The sequence below is a fragment of the Opisthocomus hoazin genome, chromosome 1, assembly GCF_030867145.1.
Source record: "Opisthocomus hoazin isolate bOpiHoa1 chromosome 1, bOpiHoa1.hap1, whole genome shotgun sequence".
In the NCBI taxonomy this organism is placed as follows: Eukaryota; Metazoa; Chordata; class Aves; order Opisthocomiformes; family Opisthocomidae; genus Opisthocomus; species Opisthocomus hoazin.
This window is the reverse complement of record NC_134414.1, coordinates 141,206,213-141,231,116: the sequence shown is the minus strand read 5'-3', so window position 1 is coordinate 141,231,116 and position 24,904 is coordinate 141,206,213. Positions and strand designations below refer to the sequence as shown.

Here is a 24,904-nt window from a genome sequence, read left to right as displayed (position 1 = left end):
GGGAACTGTGTAGATGACTCAGTTGTTCATTGGATAGTTTTAGACTTTCAGAGAGAGAGAGAGTGAGAGAGAGCTCACACCAGTTTCTGAACTGCCTTTGCAATAGCTCTTATTAATCTGTCCAACATTTCCTCCTCATTTCTTTCAGTGATTACTACCCAACCTTGATGCCTCAGAGAGCTATGGTTCGGAATCCTGCTCCTCCACAGAAAACAAAAGGCCAGCTTCAGCTCACTTGGAAGATTAATAGCTCTGCTGAAATTTCACAGTGCTGAAAGTCATCTAATCAGGTTATACATGCTCTCATTAGCAAAAGAAGTTCCCACATGAGATCCTTCAGAATCCTCCCAGGAACAGCAATCACTTATTTTCAAAAGCTTAAAGTGCATTCATGTGACAACAAAATCAAGAAAATAAACAAAAAAAAAAATCACCCCCCAAAACCCCCCAAAGAAGCAAACTAAAACAAAACCAACTGAAAAACAAAACAGTCCTGTTATGACAGCAATGTTGAAAATGCAGCTAATAGACTGCGTTTCTTCAGAGGGCAAAATCTGACAGGCCTGGAATGCCAGCAGTTACAGTCCTTTTAATCATCACAGTGTCAGCAACTGTCTCCATTCCTGAGCTTAGTTACAGGGTGTTTTTTTCATTTCTGTACCAAATCACAAAACAGAACTTCAGTCAACTCTCTTTGCTATGAGAGCATTAGGATTTTGTGATACTGGAGGGAGAGATTATAGTGTATGTAACAGTCTGGGAGAGAGCTTACTGGTCACTTCTTTGTAAATGGAAGATATCAAATTGCTGGATTCTTTTGCTCATTTCTGTAGGGTGTTACAAAGCATAACAAACAGACCTTAGCTCAACAAGTCCACCAGCTTGATGCAAATATCAGTGCAACAGCAGAGACACTTAAATGTAGGAGAGAAAAGACTGCATTCATGTATCACAGCATAGATGTCATGAACTCTTCATGAACTGTTCACCAGCAGAGTTCTTCAAGGCTGATGAATGTGTGTAGCATGCTAGGGTGCTTATGAACAGTTGGAGAAGACATGTTGTGGCAAAAGTGATCTGTGCTCTGTACAAAAAAAGAGGCTTCTTAGACATCATAGACCTCCTCTTCCATTGCATGATTGACCTCTCCACAAAGTTGGTGAAAGGTGTTGCGCCTCAGGATCTCCCAGCCACGGTGAGAACTGGTCCTGGATGTGCTCCGTGACAATGAAACAGCAGACACTTCCTTCTTGTACAGGATGTCATTATCGATTTCCAGGTTTTCCAAATCTTTTTCACAGTTACTGCTATCCTGAGCCTTAAACGCTTCTGTGTACCGCATCATCTTGTGTTTGTTGGGATCAACCCTGTCTTCAACTCTGCAAGAGGATTAAAAAACATAAACTGAATGAAGCAGAAACGTGGCAGTTTCTCAACAAAACTGAGCAGCTACAAGAAGCAAGCCCCTCCCAAAGATATGCCTACTGACCCAGACATTACAGAAAATCTACACAGAAACAGGAAACTGATCACAGATATGGTGCTAGCAGCTGCTAGCACACAATTATCTCCTCAACCTTTACCCCCATCATTGACTTCAGTACCCTTATTTGCCCTTGGTTCCCTGTCTTTTAACTCATTTCCCAGTCATGATTTGCCCTTTCTATTTTGCCAGCTGTAAGCTATTGGCAGACATACCCCACCTGATTCTAGCTCCAGATCCTTTGTATGGACGCATATATGCATCCATTTCCTTCGTTTTTGTCTTTCCTCCTCTGATACTCCATGGCTGCTAGCCTCAGGATGTCACTTATATTTCGCTGAACCTTTATTTAACTGCTCCACTTCCACCAAGCTTTCTATACATTACTTATAACTAGTCTTCTGAAATACAGTCCCACACTACATAGAATGAACATACATGTAACTTGACAGAACTAGATCACACCAACACTCTTTTCTCATAGCATCCAATGAAGAACTGTTGCTGGGATATTTCTCTTGCAAAGTTATGTTGTGCACCTTGGACTGAAGGTGTTGCATATTGGTATCACTGTAGGTCTGCTTATTCTGCCCAGCAAACCTGAAAATCCACAAGATTCTTTTCTCTGCTAAAACCTGCAGAAAGTCCTAATTCATACAGCCACCACTCCCTCTTCTGGCTTTATTAGTAAAAGATGACACAGTTAGAAAAGACACATGCCCAAACAAAGTCTGATCTTTCCTCATCCTGGTATATATATTGATTAAAAACAGAAATAATGAGGAGTCTAGTGTTATCTAGACTACAGATAGTTTGTTTGTTATTTCAATGCCTAAATTGAAATCCTGGACCTAAGACTTTGCCAACTGATGCAGTCTTTCAAAGTATAATGCAGTTACTAGGTTCATTCGAGAAAGAAATCTTGCCTTTAATTATTCCTATTCTGTTTTTGAATCCTCCATAGTGCAGTTCATTGCTGCTGAATGCCTAATTGATTGATTAGGCATTTCATGCATAGGGAGCATGCAACCAACTAATTTAATCACCCATTTCATCTGCCATTTCATACACAGGGACAGCAAATCAAGCACAGCAGTGAAGTTTTATGATACTCATTATAAGAAGTTTTAAAGAAAAATTCAGGCCTCATAACCTATGTAATTTCTGGGATCTGTCTCCTGTGACTATTGGATAAGAAAACATCAGCTAATTTCACAAGGAATTGCACAGCAGAGCTTTCTGAGGGGAACTGTGCTTGTCTGTCAATCACAGACAGAAAACAGACTGGGGTCTGTATTCTGGAAGGGAAGGACTCCAAACACTCCTCCCCAGGCCACTGTAAAGGCTCTTTCTTAACATCCATACCTTGGATTCTTCTTCCGGGGTCCTTACATGCACACACTAGATGAGAACTCACCTGAGATACCATCGGTCCCCTAGTCCGTACTCCCGCCCACAGATTCCAGAGCGAGGCCAGAGACACCGTGGCAGTTTCCGCTCCAGCATGACAGTAGTAGCAACAACCTTTAGAATAAGAGAAATGAAAGAACTTGGATGAATTAGAAAAAACATCAGACTCTCTTTCAAAATTATCAGTTTTGTGAGTACTGACCCATTACTATACTTCACTACAACTCCATATGTAACAAAGAAAAATCATAGAGTTGATACTCTGTTTATTATAGGGCAATTCTCTATTTTAGTCCAAACTGTGCCATGTTTTGAGGAAGCAGTGGTGCTCTTAAAACACTGTTAAATTTCTTTCCTTTTATACCTGATGGCAAGAAGTATGGTAATTAATTTGCAAGATAGAGAAGAGGACAGTATTTATATGTCATTAACTATCATCAGAACTTACCAATAGGGCCACACAACTACATTTAACCATTTGACTTATTGCTGTCTCACAGGAAAATAGTAGGAAACATATTTCCTATTGAGCAGCTATATAACTGATCTGGCTAAATTTTTTTTTCCTTTTGAGCGAGAGAGTCAGGCCAACATCTCTTCATGGGTCTGAGGACATTACTGACCTACTTGTGATCATTAACTTGCATATTATCTCCCCTCAGTCAATCCCTATATTTATAATTTAACTCTCAGTTACACAGAAATGTGATCTGTAAAAAAAAGATGCAACTTTGATTCTATTTAACAAGACTTCATGTGTAAAGAACACACAGCTAGGGAGACACAGGATGGACAAGAAAAGCTGGATGGGCTTCTAGCTTCCATTTGAAATACTGTAGGAATATCTGCATAGCAAAGATATACTGGAAGACAGTTTTACATGGGCAGATGTGCAGAATAGTAGTCTTGCACTTAGACACTGCAGACTCATAGAAAGGATGAAAGAAATTTGGTGGCTGATATACAGAAGCTGTAAAACTGAATTAAACGTATATGGCTTATTGTATTAGCCCCTGAGAAAAGTGAAGGTCACCTGTCTAAAGGTTTTAAAGTACCTCCTTTAGAGCACAGAAGGCAGAGTAAGGAATTGCACTGTCTAGCACCTTTTCCCTGGACAACTTCTCTTTATTCAAAGTGAACACTCTATCACTTAATTAGATTACCTGGGCTCTCCAGAGCTCATCCTGCTCATGGGCCACTCTCCAGTGGGTGTCACCCATCATGGCAATTAACAAGTTGAGCATAAGGAGGGTGGCAATGATGGCGAAGGCAAAGTATACCACGCTGTACATAAAGGGCAGGTCAACATCATAGTTTGCAGGTCCATCAATGATAGTGAGGAACAGCTCAAATGTGGTGAACAAGGACATGGGATAGTTGTAGAACTGCCCAAGGTTTTCAGGATTCTCTGTCTGGAAGATGATGTAAAAAGCTAGAGGAGAGCAATGGGGAAAAAAAGAGAGAGAGACAGTTTAACAACAGAAGCACATTCCAAGAGCAACAACAGGGTCCTGTAAGAGATGCTGACAACACAAAGTGGTCTGGGAAGGAGCTGCATCTGTTTCTATGCTAGTGCAGTACCCAGCATAACAAGGACAAATCCCTGACTAGAATCACTGGTCTCATTTGTAAAATGACTCAGGATTACTTTCATTATTCTTTTGTTCTCAAAATAGTGATCTTTTCTTCCTCAAGGATATAATAAAGCTGTGTGTGTTAATCTCATTTTCCAAAGACAAATACTGTAAATGCAGTATGTTTTTAAACCTTGACTTACAGATATGTGGAATTATATGGATTGTCCTATTACCCTGGAAAGGGCAAGAACTGAAAACCTAACTCATGAAAACAAAAATCAGTACTGGAAAAGTGACCATTCTCAAAGAAATAGAAGCTCTACATCATCACCACCTTTGTCAGCTAATTCAGAGGGCGACCTGAGAATAAATCAAAACCCACATACTTACTTCATACTAAAGAAGTTGTCAGGGGTAATATATTGCTGTTTTCCTTTCGCAGACTCACCTGATGCAAAGCCTAGTGTCACCACAGCCATGAGCCAGCAAAAGCGCATAAGATCTCCAAATATCATCTGTAGAGCAAAGACAGAACCACCATAAGGCCCAACTGTCCCACCAAGTCAAAATGCAACCCTGTGTAAATCATCTTCCAGGTTCTAAGACCATGAGTGGACTAAAGGAAACTTCTGCACTAAAGAGAGAATGTTAAAGTCCCAAACCCTCTGTGCGGACAAGAACTTGTCCATTTGCCATTAATGCTAGTCCTGAGGGAGAAAAAGTATTCTTTCAGTTCTCCCTATCTGCAAAAAAGGTGTTAGGATGAGTGTAAGAAGCCCATATTTGATTGTGTCTTATACCTTCTGGATCATGATGGTAAAGGGTCCGAGCATCTGGAAGCCTCGTGCGAAGTACATGACATTGCACCATCCTAACACCAGGGCAAAGGACATGGGCACCACCTCACCAGCTGTGCTGGTGAGACGCATCACCATGGTTACTAGAATCATGCAAGCATATGTGATGCTGCAAAGGAAGAAAAGACAGTGAACAAAGTTCAGTAAAGGAATCTTACCCTCCTTTTGGTTTTCTTTTCAAAAATTCCAAGATATGCACTTACAACCACCAGTCCCATAGGCAGAGACCTCTCAGCACTGTCAAATCTACCTGTCCACTCACCTGGCTTCCTACACACCAGTTGAGCCAGTAAGAGAAATAAATCAAGAGAAGGAATATGCTGAAAGAATGGAGAAAGTGATTCATTTAGCAAAAGACAGCAGTGGGGAAAATGAGAGACAACATATTTAGACTTGAAAAGTGGTGTACTTACATAATTACGTGGAAAGGCCCTCCTAGGATGGTTTGTCCAAAGTATTTTGTTGCTCCAACTCTAAGCATATCTGGGATCTAAGAGAAACATCATTTTGACTTTCAAATCACTTAGACTAAGAAAATAACCCCTACCAAGTTGTGAGCGCAACTTTATGTACGTCTAGTAAGTAAAATCTCTTTTGACGAAAATCAAAACTGTATAGTTCACTGTTTCTCTTACCTCAAGGATCAAAATTACTACAGCTCCAATGACAGTGATCAGCTCCCCCACCAGCCTCAGCTCATCCTCATATGTCACATATGATTCCTAGAAGAAAAAATCAAAAAGTGGAAATTAAATTTTAAAGGAAGTGAAAGGAAATTAAAAGAGGGTGGGGGAAAACAAGGCCCACTGACAAGGCCACGGGAACCAGCCCAGCCCCAGCAGTGGGGAACAGAGCACACCCCATGTTCCTCCCTAAGAAAGGTCAGCTGGCAGACAGAAAGAAGGAGGGCAGCTGCAATAGCTGAGAACTGGGAAAGACTTGGACTATCCAGCTGAGTAGGTTAGATGAGAATTGCCCTGTGCTGCCTATTGGGCCTTGACTCCTGTAGACACAGTACCTGCAGCATTTTCTGGACATAGATTGTATTGTCTCTGCTGCTTGTTTTGTTGCCTGTTCGTGGTTTCAGAGGTCGGTAGACGCAGCACATAGTGAAGCAGACCATGTAGAGTATATAGAATAAAGCCAGGAAACAGAAATAGGGACGACCATACAAATTCCACTTCAGGCTCACCAGCTCCTTCACAGGTGTTAGGTCCAAGATCTGGCGTGCCTGAGAGAAATAGAAAGAAAGAATTAATTGCCATAAAGGCATTTATTTTGAACCATCATTCACAGTTGCCTGGCAGAATGTTAACAAACTATTCTCATCTACTCTGTTCTGCATTAGGAAGCTGAATTTATTTTGCAAAAAATGAAATGCTCAAGTGCATTTGGATTTGTTCAGTTTGCCAGGAAAAAACTTTGAAGAAAATTAAGAGAACAGCCTTTGCATACCAGTGGGAAGCTCAAGAAAAGCATGTTAGATACTGGAATAAGTTTGTTGTCTGTATAGGCCTGGATGAATAGAAACACTCGAGACAGACCCATGATCTAGGTCCATGAACACAGATATATGAGGATGTGTTACAGAAAAAAAAAAAAAAGGATTATTTAAAATGGCATTCAAAAGCATGTTTTATGAAAAATCCAATTATCTTTTACAAGGCTATCTGCAGATTGGAAGATATATACATATTAGAGTTGGGCTAACTTTACAGTATCAGAAAGTTTATAAATCCTGTGAACTCTAGGGATTCAAAGACACACAAAACTACTCCTATTCATGAATTTTCTTTTACTGTAACTGAAATCAATTTTGAAGAGTATGTTTTATTAAGCAAGACAGAAAGCACAGTGCGCTTTGCAGCAGACAGGTACTCTCCTCTATGCAAAATATACATCAGTATTAGAACACAGAAATGAAGATAAGATAATTTGGATTCTATTTTCAGCTACAGAAAAAAATTTCTGTGCAACCTTGTGAAATTCACTTAGGTTTTTTTTTTGTAAGTTGGAGTTCTGCATTTATGCGTGTAAGTAAACATTGGTTTCAACAGCTGTTTCTGTCAACTTCAGTAGCATTTGTGGAACTCTTAATCTCTTGGAAACACATCAAGAGGTCCTTCAGATGATTAGTTCTCTTTGAAAAACTGACACTGATATTACTTTGATTTAACAGGCAACTAAGACATCTTTGGAGAGATTTCCAAAGTTCCTTAATTTCTGTCTAAATGCAGCCTATTAATGGACTGGATTTTCAAGTTTTCATCAGTCAGCTATGATGTTAAAAACAGCAGTATACCCACAGTGAGATATACTGTGAAAAAACCTAGGCTTGTTCAACTTACTTCCTTTAGATTATTCATACCGTATTCAAAGTTTTGGCCCTTCTTTTTAGAATCTCAGTGGTACAGCTCAAATGTACCTAGAAGACCATATATGTTTCCAAGAATAAACTGCATCTTCAGTGAGCATCTTGCATGATATGAAAAACAGTGCTGCTGCATACCCTGGGGTTGTGTTTCTGTCAAAGATCTGCATATATCCATACATACTGTGCAGCTGAGGAATTCTATACAAAAAGAAAGCTTAATCAAAACAGTTGAGACCATAGTTTTCAAAGTGACAAAGAGGCTCTGTAGAAAGTAAGAGCAGTGGAGTTATGAGCACTGGAGGGAAGAATCCTCTCCTATCACACAATTCCGTTTCAAAAGTGAACATGAAGGCCTAAGGAATTTCCTAAAGGAACAAAACTAAGTGAGAGATAATGAACATCGCTAGATATCCTTAGGTGTTATGTTTTCTGTAGAAGTCACTATTCTAGAATTCTTTGCATAGGAGAGTCAATTTCATTTTCAAAGGGATGATACAAGTTTGAAGCTTACTATGGTCTTCCTGTAGCTTAGTTCCCTTCTATTTTTTCCACTTTTCATCCACTTCAGGGTCAGAAAATGTATCTTAGTACCTGTTTGTGCATGCATCCCCCTCATTACAAGAGGAACCTGCTTCTGACTGGGGCTTAAAGATGCTCCTCTAGTCCAATACTGAACTGGGAGGGCGTGATAAGATTGGGTGACACATAGCATTCTTCTAGAGGAGACAGCAAACATTTTGGGCCAAACATACATCTAGGCCAAACATCTCTCAAACGCAAAAAATAATTACTAGTTATGTGTGCAAAACTTGCAATTGCTCATATTTAAGAATATTCTGGAAAATGAAGAAGTCATAATACCTCATGGTATTGGGGTCATCTTCTCCTCTGAAATTAGGAATCTTGGATCTGCCTGCACTATATGTTTTTGGAAAAGACAGAGACACAATATTCTGCTTTCTTTTAGGATTATGGTTTAGTCTTCTGGACAACTTCTAAGGTTGTTCTATTTTTTGACATAGACTGATTTCCCCTGAATTTCCATATGTATCACCACACATAGAAATTGAGCGGATTTTAAACAAAAGCAAATGAGAGTTTCACGGACTTCCTCCACACTATGCAAAACTCTCCAGTAGCTGAAACTTTTGTTAGAGAAGTCTGACTAAAGCTTTAGTAGATGGAAATAATACAGGATGGGTAGAATTGTGCTAATTAAAGTGTCTTCTGTTTAGTTTCCTGTTCTATTAGCATTATTTAAGGTGAATAACAACTAATAGGGTAGCATACCTTGAAAGTCTTAAGGAGATCTGTCTAAGCTTGCCATTACACTCTACTATTTTTATTTTAGTGATCCCTTTACAAAGTTTTGAGGCTACAGCAGAGAGAATTTGCCCACTTTGTCTTGAGTCATAACCTGGACAAGCAATATCATTAAATGAAGGGAATAATAACAATGAGTGGTTTTAAAATGCACTCCAGTTTAGGATTTCTGAACATAGTCGTGTCTCACGAGGACATTGTGAGAGTCAATCAGTATCAAAGTTACGGAAAGCTACTTGCCAGAGCTACTCTAGAGGTACTTGTTACTAATATCATTGAGCCTCGTGAAAGAGAGAGAACCTTTTGCTGAATCACACAATGTAATTTCCAGTAGCTTGCTCATACTAAGTTCTTTCAATTGTCTGAAAGTTTCACACCTCAGAAGAAACTGTAAACAAAGCATTAGATATAGCCAGATCTTTAATAAGCTGCTACATTTCACGTACTCCCTACAGCATGCGGTACAAAGTCCTTGCTCTATGGATAACATAAGTGAGCTTGAACCTTCAAACTCATCATTCTTCTCCTTTTATAATCACCATGGTCTGCACATAGAAAGCATGTGGTGCCCGCAGTACCTCTCTCTTCTTGGTTGAGACAATCAGCTCAAGGAACGACAGATCTTCAGCCCAGGAGTCAATCTCTGTGAGATCATAGAGCACACTGGTCAAGGGGCCGAAGGACCAGAGATTGCACTTCCGCTTCTGCATAAGGTGTTGAAACATCTGAGGAGAAAAGAAGGGAATCGAGGATATCAGAAGCTTTCCAGTATATAGTGTATTTGCAATAAGAACAAATGGAGTTCTTAAAAACCCTTAATTACAATGTATTTTCCTTGAGCTTGGCAGTTGTTGTGGTTCTAATATCTCAGGAAAAATTACAGCAGGTTAATAAGTGGAAGAACTTTTTCTGATTCCCATTTGATTATTAGCTCATGCATGAGGTAAAGGATGAGTGATTTTTACCCTAAATTCTAATCAAACTGCTAAAGTTATTTGACACAGTTGTATACATTGACAATAGATTTCATATGGAATTATATGTTGATTAGGAAAAAAAATCCTTTTATACTGTTCTAGAAGTTATTAGGAAAGAGGGGTGGCAAGGGAAATTATCCTGTCCTTTGTGGATCTACAGAAGAAGCACTAATCACCATTGTCTTTTTGTTAAGGGGAAGGATGAGAGTTTACATTAAATATTGAGTTCTTGTCTATGAATAAATGTCTGTGAATACCTGAAGAAGTTTCCCATGTGTCATATTTAAGGTAATGAAATTTAGACAACAAAGACAGTAATTTCAGTCAGACTTCCAAACAACCACTTGGGGTGGATCTTTCTGTTAATACCTGTTCAACTTAAATGCTTCAAAAAATGGGTCAAAAAATCTATTTTTTAAGCACTTATTTCTTTCATTAGGATAAAGAAATTTCTTAAAAAGGGTTTTCTGGTCCTACATGAGACATCTGGAAAAAAAAAAAAGACTTGTTATGTATCTTTTTGTCTGCTGAGAACATGCACCTTGGTCTGAATGATGTTATTTCAAGTTCTCCATTTTCCTTTCCTATGGAGGCAACTGCATCACACAAACTCACCACAGTGTTGCCCTCAACTCCAGCCAGTTTGAATGGAGTAAGCCCCTCATTGTTAGGAATCAGTTCAAGTGATCCTGGTCCCTCTCTGTTCCTGTCATAGGAAAGTATCAAGCTGTACATGTGGCAGGCAAACTTCTTATTAGGTTGAAGAACCAGGATGTGAAGAACAGTGTTACCTATGAAGGAAGCAGACCAAAGTATGTGGAATAGCCCAGCCCTGTGCAAAGGCTGGCAATTGACTGATGGCTTTCAGTTTCCTCACAACCCTCACCCACAGTTGTCTGTAATGAGAGAAGTGCATGCAGAGATGACAGTCTCTTTTAATGCATCCAGATCCACTGCATGCAGTTCACTAGGCCCCACAGCACATACCCAGATAATCTTGAGCTCTAATGTCAGCTCCATTTTCAATGAGCAACTGTACAATTTCCTCATTTCCCACACAGGCAGCAAATGATAAGACATGCTCTCCTGCAAAGAAAGGAATGGGGAGAAACATTAAGACCCCAGGAGGCAGGAGAGGTTGAAGCATACTGAGGGAAAGCAATCCATGCTATGAAGCGAGAGGATATGAAAGGAAGAGTTACTTCAGGGTAACGTGTAAATTTCCTGCCCCACTCCTCATCCTATGCAGAAAGGAAAAAAAGACCTGTCCCACACAATAGTAAAAGAAAGAAGTATTCTTTTCAGGAGCTGATCTTCATAAAAAGGCTGACAATGAAGTTGCAGTATATGGTTCTAGGAAAAAATTAAATTATAATTGTTATGCAATATATATTTTTATATATGCAAATATATAAAATGTGTCTTATTTCTAGATTTATATTTATGTCATATTTACATACTCAGATAGAGTCTTACTGTCTGCTAAAAGGTGTGTGACTGATGACACTTGGAAACAGGAGCCTCTGCTTATTAGGTTTAGATGGGGAGTAGGGAATAAGGCAAGACCCCTTCTATTCCCTCATCACTCTTCACTCTGCTGGTTCCCTCCCATAGCAGCAAAGGGAGAAGATAAGGCTGTACCGAAATACAGAAGGTTCTTGGAGCTGCGCCTGAAGAAGTGCCCCGTGGCCTGTGCTGTGCAGGCATTGGCCCCTCTCTCGAGTAAAGCCTTCACCAAGGTGACGTTCTGGTTCACTGCTGCAATGTGGAGAGCTGTCTGCCCTGTAAGACACAGAAATAAATAATAAACTTGCATTTCAAGAAAGCATCTTCAGGCTGATCAGTCGCCTGCTGTTCTCATTTCAGTCACGGTAAATCTAAATTTTTTTAGACTTCCTCCATAGTGGCTGTATGATTTAGGTTTAAAGTCATACCTGTTCTGTGCAGACGGTTGGACTACAGGTTTTCCAGAGGTCCCTTTCTACTTAAATCTTCTTATGAATTCGTGAGAATTGACTTTACAACCCACCAAAAAAAACCCAATAGGATGCACTTTCTAGATTTTTTTTTTTTCCTGGGTGAAGACAAGACATGCCACATTCTTCCAGGAAGCACCCTGAAAGCTGCATGACTATGCTTTCCTTCATGGGACATGAAGACCAGGTTAAGACAAAGCTCGCAAAAAAGACTTGCTGTAATCCTTCACACTAGGTATTAGAATTTTTAAAATCCCATCATTATTGTTTTAGTGGTTTCAAGATTCTGTCTGGCATTTCCGTGTAGTCAATCAGAACCATTCTTTAAAAACCTGGCTCACAGTCTAGACTCAAAACCAGTGACCACATTTCTTTTCAGTCCCTCTTCTTTCTCAACCAAACTACTTTTTTCTCCTTTCAGAAGAGATCAGGTAGGTGTCCTCTTTGTTACACAATGAGTATCCCAGAAAACAAACTGTATGTATCCCTGCAATCCCACTATAGCCAACAGGCCCACCTGTGGTCAAGAGTGAAGAGTTTGTCAATTATGTATTTGCACATTGCGTATGTGTGTACTTGGGTTTTATATAATTCCACCTTCCACAAATGGTCAGGAACCACTTGTGTGTTGGTTTAGCCACGCAATGGTTTAGCAACACATTGAACTGGGAACAGTATAAGCCACTTTCCTAAATGTACTTCGTCTTTCACCCTGCAGAGAATCTTGTCCATCCTCATTCCCTGAGATATTACCTTTATACAGCTCTGATGTCATCCCCTCATTGACAAGCTCAGGAGCTGCTTCCATCAGAGTCACTGCCGCCTCCACATTATCATACAAGGCAGCTACATGAAGGGCGGTCTCCCCCACTGCGCCTAGAAACAGTAGAAGTATGTGAGTTGTCTAGACTCAACTATATGGGACAAAAGCAGAAATGGACTGATTGGCATGGAGAATTATGGGAGTGCTAGGTCCTCCCTTGAGTACTGCCAGGTGCCACCTGATCATATGACATGGTAACAGCCACATAACTGCATAGTTTTTGTCGTTCTCTTCATCAAGATCTGAAAGCTGACCAGAGGCTTCAGGTGTTTGTAAGTGACAGCAGACTCAGGCATGACGTGAACGCACACATAACACTTCCACTGACCACCTTCCACAGTAAACCACCTCCTTCAGTCCCTCTAGAAAATAGGCCTGTTCAAGCCATAAATCTCTATCTTCACCATTCCTTTGGGTTTGGTGAAGGACTCTCCAAGTCAGAAAATTCACTTTGTTACAAAGCTGCTGACATAGAGTTAAGTAGTTTGAGTCTGCTAATGCAAATGTTTTAGCAAACTAACAAACATACCACACTACTTGTTGTAGCAGGTTCTTGCTTTCCACAGAAAACCACTTGTTGCAAATAATCAAGTTACCTCTCTGATAGATATCACATGCTCCATCAGTGAGAAGTTTCCTAATGACTGGGAGGTTGTTCTCTTTGGCAGCCTGGAGGAGTGGAGATTCCCAGATCCTGTAGTCAAGAAAAAGTGGCTGATAAGGAACGCAGTAATACACATGGTGCCTCTCTCCAGCACTAGCATGGCCTTTACTTGAGACAGTACGTATCTTCAACATTTTCACTGAAGGATCAGTAATGCACACCTATCCTCTGAGGTATTTTTTGAATGCAGAAAAGAGAGCTGGCAAAAGCAGACAAGTGCAGTGCTAAAAACCCAGGCAGTTCATCATCTCTTCACTTGCTGACGCTTAACCAGATGGTGGCAGCAGAGGGAAAGATAGGAAAAACGAAGAACCAACGGGTTTCTGGTTTATATAGCCCACATTTTGGGGCACAGAAGATAGTAACTATGGGTCATTTGATACCCCTCCTGACAGTAGACTAGTTGTCCCAGAAGCCAGAAAAAGTCAGTAGTTTTTTTACACAGCACAATAAATTAAAAAAAGCTGAGTATCTGAATTACTCCTATAATGGATGGAAAAGAAAAATTACAAACAAGAATTCCCTCCGTGTCATAGCAACACTTCCTATGGTATAATTAAAAAAAATGAGCTCTGAAATATAGTTCCTCATCATACAAAGTTATGAGGAAAAATCTAAAAGCTTAGCTATACTATTTTTTTCTCTGATGCTGAGAAAATTGAGGAGATTGTTGAGAACTGAAAAGTATGTGTGTCTTGGGAAAGAACATGCCATCAGAGAAGTTCCAGACTGAATGGTTCACTTACAGTTTTCACTTATAGTTGAAGAATACCCTTGAGTCTTCTATGAGGCTCTGGGTTATTTCAGAAGACCATATGGGGCTGAGGAAGAATTTACAAGTATAGTCATCAGACCTCAGTACAGCAAGGTCCTTTGACAAAAACAGCAGTTCGAGGAAGGTGATCCTTCCCCTCTACACAGCTCTTGTAAGACGGTATCTAGAGTCCTGTGTTCAGTTCTGGGATCCTCAGTACAAAAGGTGTATGCAGCTACTGGAGAGAGTTCAGCAAAGGGCCACAAAGATGATTATGGGACTAGAACATCTCTCACATGAGGGAAGGCGGAAAGAACTGGGACTGTTTAGTATGAAGAAGGAAAGGTTTGGATGGGGTGTTTATTAATGTGTATAGGTACCTGAAGGGAGGGTGCAAAAAGTTACCTGCAATGGCTACTTACTCAGCATGCAAATAAGTTTTGCCAGTGTTAAAAATGAGTTGGCTACCCAAATACCACAAAAAATAGAACAAAATCTACTAATTGGGGGTAAATATTTCTGTTATTCTCGACTACTTTCAGATTTATCTTTTAATTAATTAAAAATGTTTTGGGGTGGGGTTTTTTGATTTTTATTTTGCACAAATAAAGAATTCTAAGTAGCCCAAGTTCAGGAGCTAAAGGTTTAAGGGGAAGAAAGACCCTCAAACCCAAAGTAACAACCTAGGTCTTACGAATTTTCAGTGTGAAATAGAAAGAAATTTCTCTATCCAAGCAGGGTAAGTTCAGTTTTAGATCTCTGTTCAGATGAAAATTTTGTGCTTTTATCTCACCTCTGCTTTCTTATAATACAGATATGTAATTTGTTCTTAATTATCTAGCATGGCTCAGGTCAAGCTGTAACATGTGATGTGGTCTAGGACTAAGGAACACAGTAGAACAATGACAAATTCAAGCTGATATGAACAAGGAGAATATCAGCCCTCATTTTGCTACCAGCCACAGTCTGTCCTTTTACTGCAGTCTAACAACTGCCAATAGAGTGGACATTAGTCTCGCAACACACACACACAAAATAACGTGTGGGACAAAGACATTAGTCAAACCATGTACCTGGAGATATATTCAATATTTCCTCCTTGTGATGTCCTGGATTTCTTCCTTTTATTCTGGTATTATCTAGTTACAAGATTTTGGGGATAGAGTTTATAGGGCAAATACTACATAAAGCAATAGGTGTTTGCATTAAGTGATAACACTGATGTTAGAACACATTATCTATGAATATAACTCTATTATAAGCCACAAGAAAACCCAAATCAGAGAAAGAGAGAGAGAGAATATAAATGGCCCATCGCACAAAATGTTTTCTCAATACGTGCTTGTTAGGTATAGGACAATTTAACAATAAAACCATATGAAAACTGGCAACATAAATTCTGTGGCTTACACAAACATATATTTCTTGCTTAAAATTATTCTTTTATGATCAAGAGAAACTTGAAGCAAAAAAATTAAATTATCTGATATGCTATTATCTCTGGATTTAACCCATCTGAAACATACAAGTTCTTCACATCTTTATAGCAGAAAGACACTGACACACTTGAAAGAACTTGAGGGATAAAGCAAAACAAAGAGAAGTATCAGAATTACACAGGTAAATAGGAATCATTTGAGTAAGTGTAAATTAATAGGTATGGGCTACAAGTAGTAAAAGCATAACTGAGCATTATATTTATCATTCCATAAAAGGAGCATTTCCTGTCACCAACAGAACCCCACTAATTCATTAGAAAATAGACTAGAAACACATTGAAGAACAGAGAAGAAATAAAATAATTCATAATATAAAGAATCATCCTGAACAAACCAGGGAGTCATTCTGAGATATTTTTCTGTGTCCTTCAAACTCTTAGCCTTACTGCTTTGAGAAGTGTTCCTTCTTTAGCTTACTCATACATCATTTGCGCTAGTCGCTAATTACAGGATGATTTGATGATCACATTGCATCTAGGATCAGAAAAATAGAATCTAAATAAAGAGGCACTCTGAGCATATGTTGTAAGATTCAATATCCATGAAGCAAGCTTGCCACCTCTGCCATTATTCTGGCTGAGAAAGATTCTGTGTTTCTGGAGAATGTAAGTTCCAGAGGCAGGAAGTGGGAAGGAGGTGAGGTTTCAATCCTATAAACAATGCTGCAATTAATATGTTGATAGGTAGGACTTTATCCCTCAGATGACCTCAGAGAGGAGGAGGGATTGGGCAAGAGACAATGTGGGAGGACACAAACACAATACCTTTCTCACAAAATTCTCCAAAGCCCTTGTAAACAACTAATTAAATTACCAGCCTGCTAAGAGGGAGACACCTAATAACTACTATACTCATCTTTCAGAAATTTAGGGCAAAATTGTCAGAACTTTCTACTTATTGTAAGAACCTCCACCTGGGCTTAAAGAACCAGAGACACCAGGCCAAACAGCAAGCTGGTGAAGAGCCCAAAAGTGTTGGTAAATGTCATGGCACACTGCCTCTGATGCCTCAAAGGTCCATGGCTTACATGTTTGTGCCATATGCTTTTACTCTCATTTAATTTTCTGTCCCATAATTGGGGAAACATTTTACTCTCATTTAAAACATACCGTTTTAATTATCAGCTCATTTTTAATACATCACAGCAATGTGCTGAGCATATAAATATCAAGTACTAGGTGAGCCAAATCACTCACCTGAATCTACAATCTTCAAAGCATTTTATTTTAAGTTCTGTATATTTAACCAGTTTTCTTCCTGACCCATCCAATAGCATGAGTTTTACATTTTATAACTCTAGTCCCTGTGCGTCAAAGCAGCAGCAGGCAAAATCTGTAACACAGTCTCTTAACAGAGCTGCCTACAGTACATGCTTCATTTCCATAAAGCACCATTATGTCACTGGATGAAGAGGGTGGTTTTCAGAGAATGATTCAGCAGGGACCTATTTAGACAATCTGAGAAGGTAATTCAGCACATCTAATTTAAGGTCCTGTTCTAAATCATTCTCTGCATCAGCTATGGAGTCAAGAGACCTTAAGCTCTGAATTTAGCCAGCCAAGTCAGGCCTGTAACAGCAGGCAGTACTGACGTTGCCTTATTGGATCAGTTTAGCACAAGCACAGCTACATAGCTAGCCAGCAGTTGCAATGGGCAAAGAAAACTACAACAGTATCCACCTGGAAGTGCTCCTTGGTTCTTCATACTGAGCTAAGGAGGGTAGCTGCATTGAGGCACTTGGTAAGCCTTGAGCATGCATTACTATCATTCAGTCTTCTTAACAGATAATTCAATTGTATGCTCAGGAAGTTGTGAGTTGTTTTTCAGTATAGGTGAGGACAAGATCAGGAACACCCGAAAATCCATTGTGAAACAAAGAGAAGATAGAATGTAGGTCAGATTCTGACCGAGGGAGTAATGCAAAATGGTTTTAAACACGGTTAAGAATTTCACCAGCACTTTCTGCGGGTAATATGTACCCTTTTGGATTTACAGCTTCTTAAGCACTTCGTTTGAAGTGCACCCTGCTCATTACACTTATGAAGAGATAAGAATGCAAGTACAAGTCCATAAGTCTTAACTCTGTTGTAAAAATAATTTGGATTTATACACTTATTCTTTTAAAACCAGAAAATAACTTGAATATGTTAACTGTCCAAACAATAATCAATTTGAGGAAATTGAGCAATTCTTTCTAACTAACTGAGCTATAAATTCATCAGCAGGGTATTAGTAAACTTTCTTTTCTTTCCCTGTTGTGGTGCCCAGAATATCCATGATTAATATTTCATCGTTGGATTGCCAAAGGAGATTCACCTTCTCCTTTCCTTCTGCTAGTACATTTATGTAAACTTGTGCAAGACTTCAAGACAGCAGAGGAGTGCTCAGAGGAAGCTAACCAGCCAGAAAGAGGATCAATGCAACCATCTAACGAGATTCTAAAGAACTAGTTAGGAAGTAATAGCACAAAGTAGAAAGGAGACAGATAACAGGGGCCTGGACAATCAACGCAGGGACAGGGGCAGCAAATTTCTTCAGTTCTGACAAGAAGAGTCAACAAATTAACTGGAACCTCTTGTGCATCTATGTCAAAGCCCCTTCAGCCGACAGTAAAAGGAGCTTCTCTGGAAATAAATAAAACAGGTTACCAATTGCTGATGCTACTAGACAAGAAACTGATAGGGAAGTCTTATCCCTTCAGATATTTAGCTGTCTACCACACTAAGCAATCAGAATCTTGCTCAGTCATTTGCAGGAGGGCAATCTTGTTTTAATCTCCTTTTTTATATTCTGTGTCTGAGAACATTTTAAGAATAATCTCATCATAGAACTGAATTAACAGCACAGTAGATGTTAGCTGTTATTTCTTATCACTGAGTTATTCATAAAACAAATTTGTTCTCTGAAGCATAACCTCATCCTGCACCAAAACTTCCAATCCTCTTCAATAGGGATTTTCTTGCAGTTATATTCTAGGTTGTGTTCCTCATCCTGTGTCTAATCAGATTTCCCCAACAACTTTTTAATTTGGGGTGTTTTTTTTGCAGAGCACAAATTTCATATTTAATTCTTCAGAAGGAAGCCTACAGCCATGTTTAAGAAGGCAAATAGCTTTCTAAATCTGTCAGCCTAAGCCACCTCTTAGGCACTGAGATCAGATGTGTCTGTACATTGTTGGGGAAATGTGACCTCTGGACGACCTTTAGAGTTGTGAAATTAAGGAGGCTTGTTTTCCATTATTTGACTCAAAACTTCCATTAGGATGAAGGTGTAACAGCATAAGAAGAGACCAGAAATAGTACTAGTGATGCCTTTGACTTTATTTTAAACGCAGCAGCAGAGATTCCAACAGGCTGTTCTTTGCGTCTTGACTACTCGGAAGTGCTGTTATTGAAACGTATTACAAACGAAATGGTGGAACTGGGAGCTGGCATTTTATTTCACTGTCACCTTTGGAAGCAAAGGAACAGATTAATACTGACAGGCATTGTGGATTTTAAGACAGGACAGTCTTACGTTAGTTTGTGCACTGACAACTCTGTAATGTTGTTTAGACAAATGAACAGCAGAACTATGATGACATCTTTCATTCACTACCAGCTTGAGAAACATTTGTCTAGGAACTGACATTTCCTGAACTTGGATGTCCCTTTGGGAAATGTTATACAGGATTAAGTCAAAGAAATTCCTTACTGTGGATAATGCTGAGATCAATTGGCAATAAGACTCTAAGAACTATTACACATGAAGAAAGAGAATGAACAGCAATTCCAGTGAAGGTGAGAACTACCAAAACAGTTAGCTTTCAGGTATTATCATCCCCAGTTGTAGGGCAGGAAAAAGCATTATTATCTTACAGACTTTCTGTGTGCAGTCAGAGCATACTAGTTAAATAGTAACATATTTGCCACTGGCTTTCAGTGAGATCACTGTAAAATTTAATTGCTGCTTATTACTCTGTGTGTTCCAGCACCATTAACACTAAGAAGTACTCACACCGAAGCCACAACACTGCAATTTCATGCAACAAAATGACAAGATGAAGTAAAAGCCCCCTTGGCTTACAACAGTATTTCCACAAAAGCAAAGGTTTTATAAAAGTAGTTCCCATACACAAGTCACCACAGAGGTTTTCCTCTTGTGTTTTTCTATCTGTACATAATTAAGGCCATAAAAGCTATAAAACTGATTACAGTCCTCTGCAAAATGTTCATTTTCTTTCTTCTCAAACTCTGAGCATCTCTGGGGACAAGAAAGGAAAGGAAAGACTAGGGCAATGAGAGGGGGAAATGGTCCTGTACCTCTTTATGAAAAGAGCATCCACATATTGGCACCATGTAATTTCTGACTAAATAGAATAAGGCTAATTTATTTTAGTTGAAGGCTGTGGGGAACATATAGACCTAAAATGCAAGGGAACAATTGTGTCCCCATCCAACCGTGATTTCACAGACAATAGTATCATATGCACTGCAAGTGTTGTTACACAGAGTTCTATAAAGAAACAGAGAAATGTTAGTTTTGGGGACCACTCGGGTTGCACTATAGTCATCTAAAAGAAGTTGGTGAAGAAGGCTTTATAGGCCTAACAGTTTTTTCTGTTTTCCTCTATAAGCAGCAACACACAAGATGTTCATGGGCCTGCAGTACACGACTGATGAGGATTGTCAAGCAACGAGGTGGCTGAATGGCAATTTAATCGAATCACAGAATCATAGAATGGTTTGGGTTGGAAGGGGCCTTAAACATCATCTAGTTCCAAACCCCCTGCCATGGACAGGGACACCTTCACTAGCTCAGGTTGCTCAAGCCCCATCCAACCTGACCTTGAACAATTCCAGGGAGGGGAAACCCACAGCTTCTCTGAGCAACCTGCTCCCTCATATTAAATAATTTTTTCCTTATGTCCAACCTAAACTTACCCTCTTTAAGTTTGAAACAGTTTCACCTTGTCCTGTCACTACAGGCCCTTGTAAAAAATCCCTCTCCAGCATTCTTGTAAGCCCCCTTTATATATTGAAAGGCTGAAATAAGGTCTCCCTGGAGCCTTCTCTTCTCCAGGCTGAACAACTCCAACTCTCTCAGCCTTTCCTCATAGGAGAGGTGTTCCAGCCCTCTGATCCTGTTTGTGGCCCTCCTCTGGACCCACTCCAACAGGTCCATGCTCCAGAGCTGGACGCAGGATTCCAGGTGGGGTCTCACCAGAGCACAGTAGAGGGGCAGAATCCCCTCCCTCAACCTGCTGGCCACGCTTCTTTTGGTGCAGCCCAGGATACAGTTCGCCTTCTGGACTGCAAGCGCACATTGCTGGATCGCCCTCCTATGGACCCACTCCTACAGGTCCATGTTCCAGAGCTGGACGCAGGATTCCAGGTGGGGTCTCACCAGAGCACATAGAGGGGCAGAATCCCCTCCCTCAACTTGCTGGCCACGCTTCTTTTGGTGCAGCCCAGGATACAGTTGGCCTTCTGGACTGCAAGCGCACATTGCTGGGTCATGTTGAGCTTCTCATCAACCAATACCCCCAAGTCCTTCTTGGCAGGGCTGCTCTCAATGCATTCTGGGTCCAGCCTGTATTTGTGCTGGGGATTGCCCTGAACCTTCTGCAGGACCTTGCATTTGGCGTTATTGACCTTTATGAGCTTTGCACAGGCCTGCCTCTCAAGCCTGTCAAGGTCCCTCTGGATAGCAGCCCTTCCTTCCAGTGTGTAGACTACACTACACAGCTTGGTGCCACTGGCAAACTTGCTGAGGGTGCACTCAGTCCCACTGTCCATGTTGTCAATGAAGATGTTAAACAGTGCCAGTCCCACTACCCACCCCTGAGGAATGTCACTCATCACTGGTCTCTACTTGGACATCAAACCATGGACTACAACTCTTTGAGTGTGACCATCCAGCCAATACCATACCCATGGAGTGGTCCATCTGTCAAATCTATGTCTCTCCAATTTAGAGATAAAGATATCATGCAGGACAGTGTCAAATGCTTTGCATAGCAGCCTATGTGTAAGGGAGCAACAAAAAGGCAGGGGACAAACCCTTCTTGGTAACAGCAGATGGTAAAACAAGGGGCTACAGCATCAAATGATGATATTAGAGGTTCAGGTTGAACATTTGGAAAAACCCCTTTTTCAGCAGGAGATTACTACAACAGTGTAACAGATACCTAAACATACAGTAGAATCTCTGTCCTGGGAGGCTCTCAAGACTGAGCTAGACAAAGCCAAAGCAATGTGATCTGTTGCTGGCAATAGCCCAGCTTCAAGTGGGAGGTTAGACTGAGACCTCCAGAGGTCCCTTTCCACATCTGTATGACTCAAAAATGTGAAGATAATATGATAATTATAAAAATATCAGTATATTTAGACTTTTCTTTTGCACACATTCAGTTGGATATTGCAAAATCTGCTGAGAACTTATTTTTCAGTTACTTGTGATGCTTTTCATGAACATAACAAAATGTAAACACTTCAGCATTCTATGGAGACACTTCTGTTCACACTGTCCCTTCCATTTTAAGTGTATTTAAGTCCCACCACTCCAAAGTAAAGTAGAACAGGCTTTTGTTATTTGGTGAGGAGTTAGATGATGATATATGTAAGTTCATTCCCTAAAGACAGATACATACATTTATACCTCTTGAGGTACTATCATACTTGTTTTTATACATATGTGTTTAAACACGCATAAGTATATACGGGTAGATAGATAGATTTTGTCCCACACAACCACCTTTTTGTCCCCAGAGGTGTTCAGAGTTTTGTAAGGAAAGAAAAAACAAATTTTACAAGGGACTGGAAGCAATTTGTTACTTGAGTACTGCAGTGTTTGTACATGCAGAAATGACAAGGAACAATTAAAAACAGATTCAGCTGGATTTCCATGAATGCTCCTGCATTCCTGGGTGCAGAGGGAGCAACCCTGCACACTGGTAACAAAAAGCCTTGGTTCAGTATTTACATGTGAAGACACAGGCAATCTTCTTGATAATATAAGGTCTAAGGGGAGTCACTGTACATGTTGACACACAGGCCATGGGGGTGAAAAATAGCAGTCTGACCCAGGAAACGAGTGACCACCAGAATGTGGACAACATTGTGTTCCATTGTCCCACAGTAAGGGCAATCTTCAGAGAAACAGAAAGAAGAATTCTTGCAAAAAGCCATTATTTCAGCTGACTGCAGCATATACATCACACACACTCTTAAAAAATAATTTAAAAACCCCAAACAAACCCTTATGCTTTTTCTTGTGAGCTTCACCAATGAAGCAGAAAAGACAAGATTATACGTTATTAATTTGTGACTGAAGTCCTGCACTCAGGGTAATTCAATTGCGACCTAGTAAACCCACCTGTGAAAGCAGATAAGATTGGAACTCCAGAAGCATTCCACCTTGAAAGAAGAAATCTGATAGAGAAAAGTGCTCCAGGGTTGTTTAAAGTTTATCTACTGGCAGAAAAGCCTAAGGGAAAAGAGTGAGAATCAGCTACAGGGAGAGAGCAGCAGAAGAAAGGGAAGACAAGAAGGCTGAAATACACTGTACCTTTTCTGCTGGAGTAAGTAGATTTCATCCAGATGTTTATCCCAGGATTTTTTGCCTTGCAACTTCTGACTTAATCCATTCCAGATCCGGAAATAGAAGGGTTTGCTGTCCCCAAATAAAGGTACACCCATAGCACGTCCCTTGTTCTCTCTTGTCTAGCTGCCTGAAGGCAGCAATCCCCAGTTTGAAAAAAGTCAGGAAAGCCTCACTACAAGTCACCGCTCCTCTGCCCTCAATCTGTTACCTGCAGAGGAGACTGTCTGTCAGCTGCATCAGCTGATCAAAGTACATGTAAAAACACAAAGTAAAATCACTTGTCCCTAGCAGACCATAACTTGAACCTCATCAAGCACTCAGTTTCCAAAATAGCCCAACCCAAAGGTGTGTCTGATTTAGAAGTAGTTCACCAGCAGCCTACCCCTCACAAAGACCCTATCCAGCGCTGAAGATTTCATACAGCAGGAACGTCCTAGGCTTCTAGTATTTCGTTTCCGAAGTCGAGGACTTAGAAGCAATCATTGTCCTTATGTATCTCTGAATCCCTCCGGAAAGCAACAAGTAAGCAATTTTGAAATTGACAGCTGAACAAGTCAGGCAAAACACCTTTTAGGTGAGTGAACGTGTGGGAACGTGCCCTATAAGACACCGCGCTCTGGAAAGGTAGTATAGAGGAGGACACACCTCCCACCCCAACTGTCAGCAAATCCCATTAAACACATTATCATTATAGACTCCACCTTCTATGCATCAAGCAAAATGACTTTACTTCACATGTTGGAAGAAGGGTTTGTGTAGATTAATGTGTAAACATTGCATATTTCATTCCTTCAGTGTTCTACAATCTCTCACTGTTTCTTCACATTTCTTCCAGAAAAGCTTATTTAGGAGAGGGATGAAAATTTCTATTTAGCAAAAACTAGGTTTTGGTATAGAAAAACATCATCAAAGTCAAAGGGAGGTGTCTGCAAAGCAGTAGACAAAATATCAAAATGAAGAGAGGAGACATCCTTCCTGTAGTGAAGAAACTGGAAGCTATGTGGGAGGAAAAAAAGAAAAGGAAAAAAAAAAGATCCTTGTTTCTGATCTTTTTTCCCTAAAGACTTGTCCAAATATTCTTGCACCCTGAATCAACAGAAATTTCCCTTCATTCTTACTCTTGCTGCAGTAGAAAAGGATTCTGTTCAGGGTGCCTGGACGTAGGCAGAATCAGTAGGTGAGAGAGAAAAGTGTGTAAAGCAGTAGGGCTGAGTCATCTTTTTGAAACTCCTGGTTTATTTAGAGGTTACTTAGTCTTACCAAACCAGGATTCACACCCAAACTTCTGTAAACTCATGATGTATCCGATCCTATAAAAATGTAAATCATCACACAGAAAAAAACAATGCTTTAAGGCAAACTTGAGAAATCATATCCTAAAATCTATGATTCACTGAATTGTGCAGTTCTAGGAGGAAGAGTCAAGTTAAACTGTCATAATGGAAAAAATTTATTACTTGCTACAATGAGAAGTTAGCATGTAACACCAGCCAGATGTTATGTGCAAAACGTGAGGGACTTTTAACAATATCAGTTCTTGAGGGGAGGAAGCAACTCCACTCAAAGTGGAGAAAAATATTGACAATGGAGTGTTCAGTGCCTG

The 24,904-nt window shown here is 40.0% G+C and overlaps 1 protein-coding gene across 1 annotated transcript; it reads right to left on the bottom strand.

Annotated features, from left to right (window-relative positions):
* Positions 1-1,105: 1,105 nt before the first annotated feature.
* Positions 1,106-23,396, bottom strand: LOC104327120 (transient receptor potential cation channel subfamily V member 6). Its single transcript, XM_009931998.1, has 15 exons — positions 23,266-23,396; positions 13,397-13,494; positions 12,731-12,853; positions 11,643-11,783; positions 10,989-11,087; positions 10,617-10,792; positions 9,603-9,749; positions 6,346-6,558; positions 5,963-6,049; positions 5,741-5,817; positions 5,271-5,436; positions 4,919-4,985; positions 4,057-4,325; positions 2,901-3,007; positions 1,106-1,379 (listed from the first exon to the last, which is right to left on the bottom strand). The coding sequence occupies exons 1-15, from the start codon at positions 23,394-23,396 to the stop codon at positions 1,106-1,108; spliced, it is 2,175 nt and encodes a 724-aa protein (XP_009930300.1).
* Positions 23,397-24,904: the final 1,508 nt, after the last annotated feature.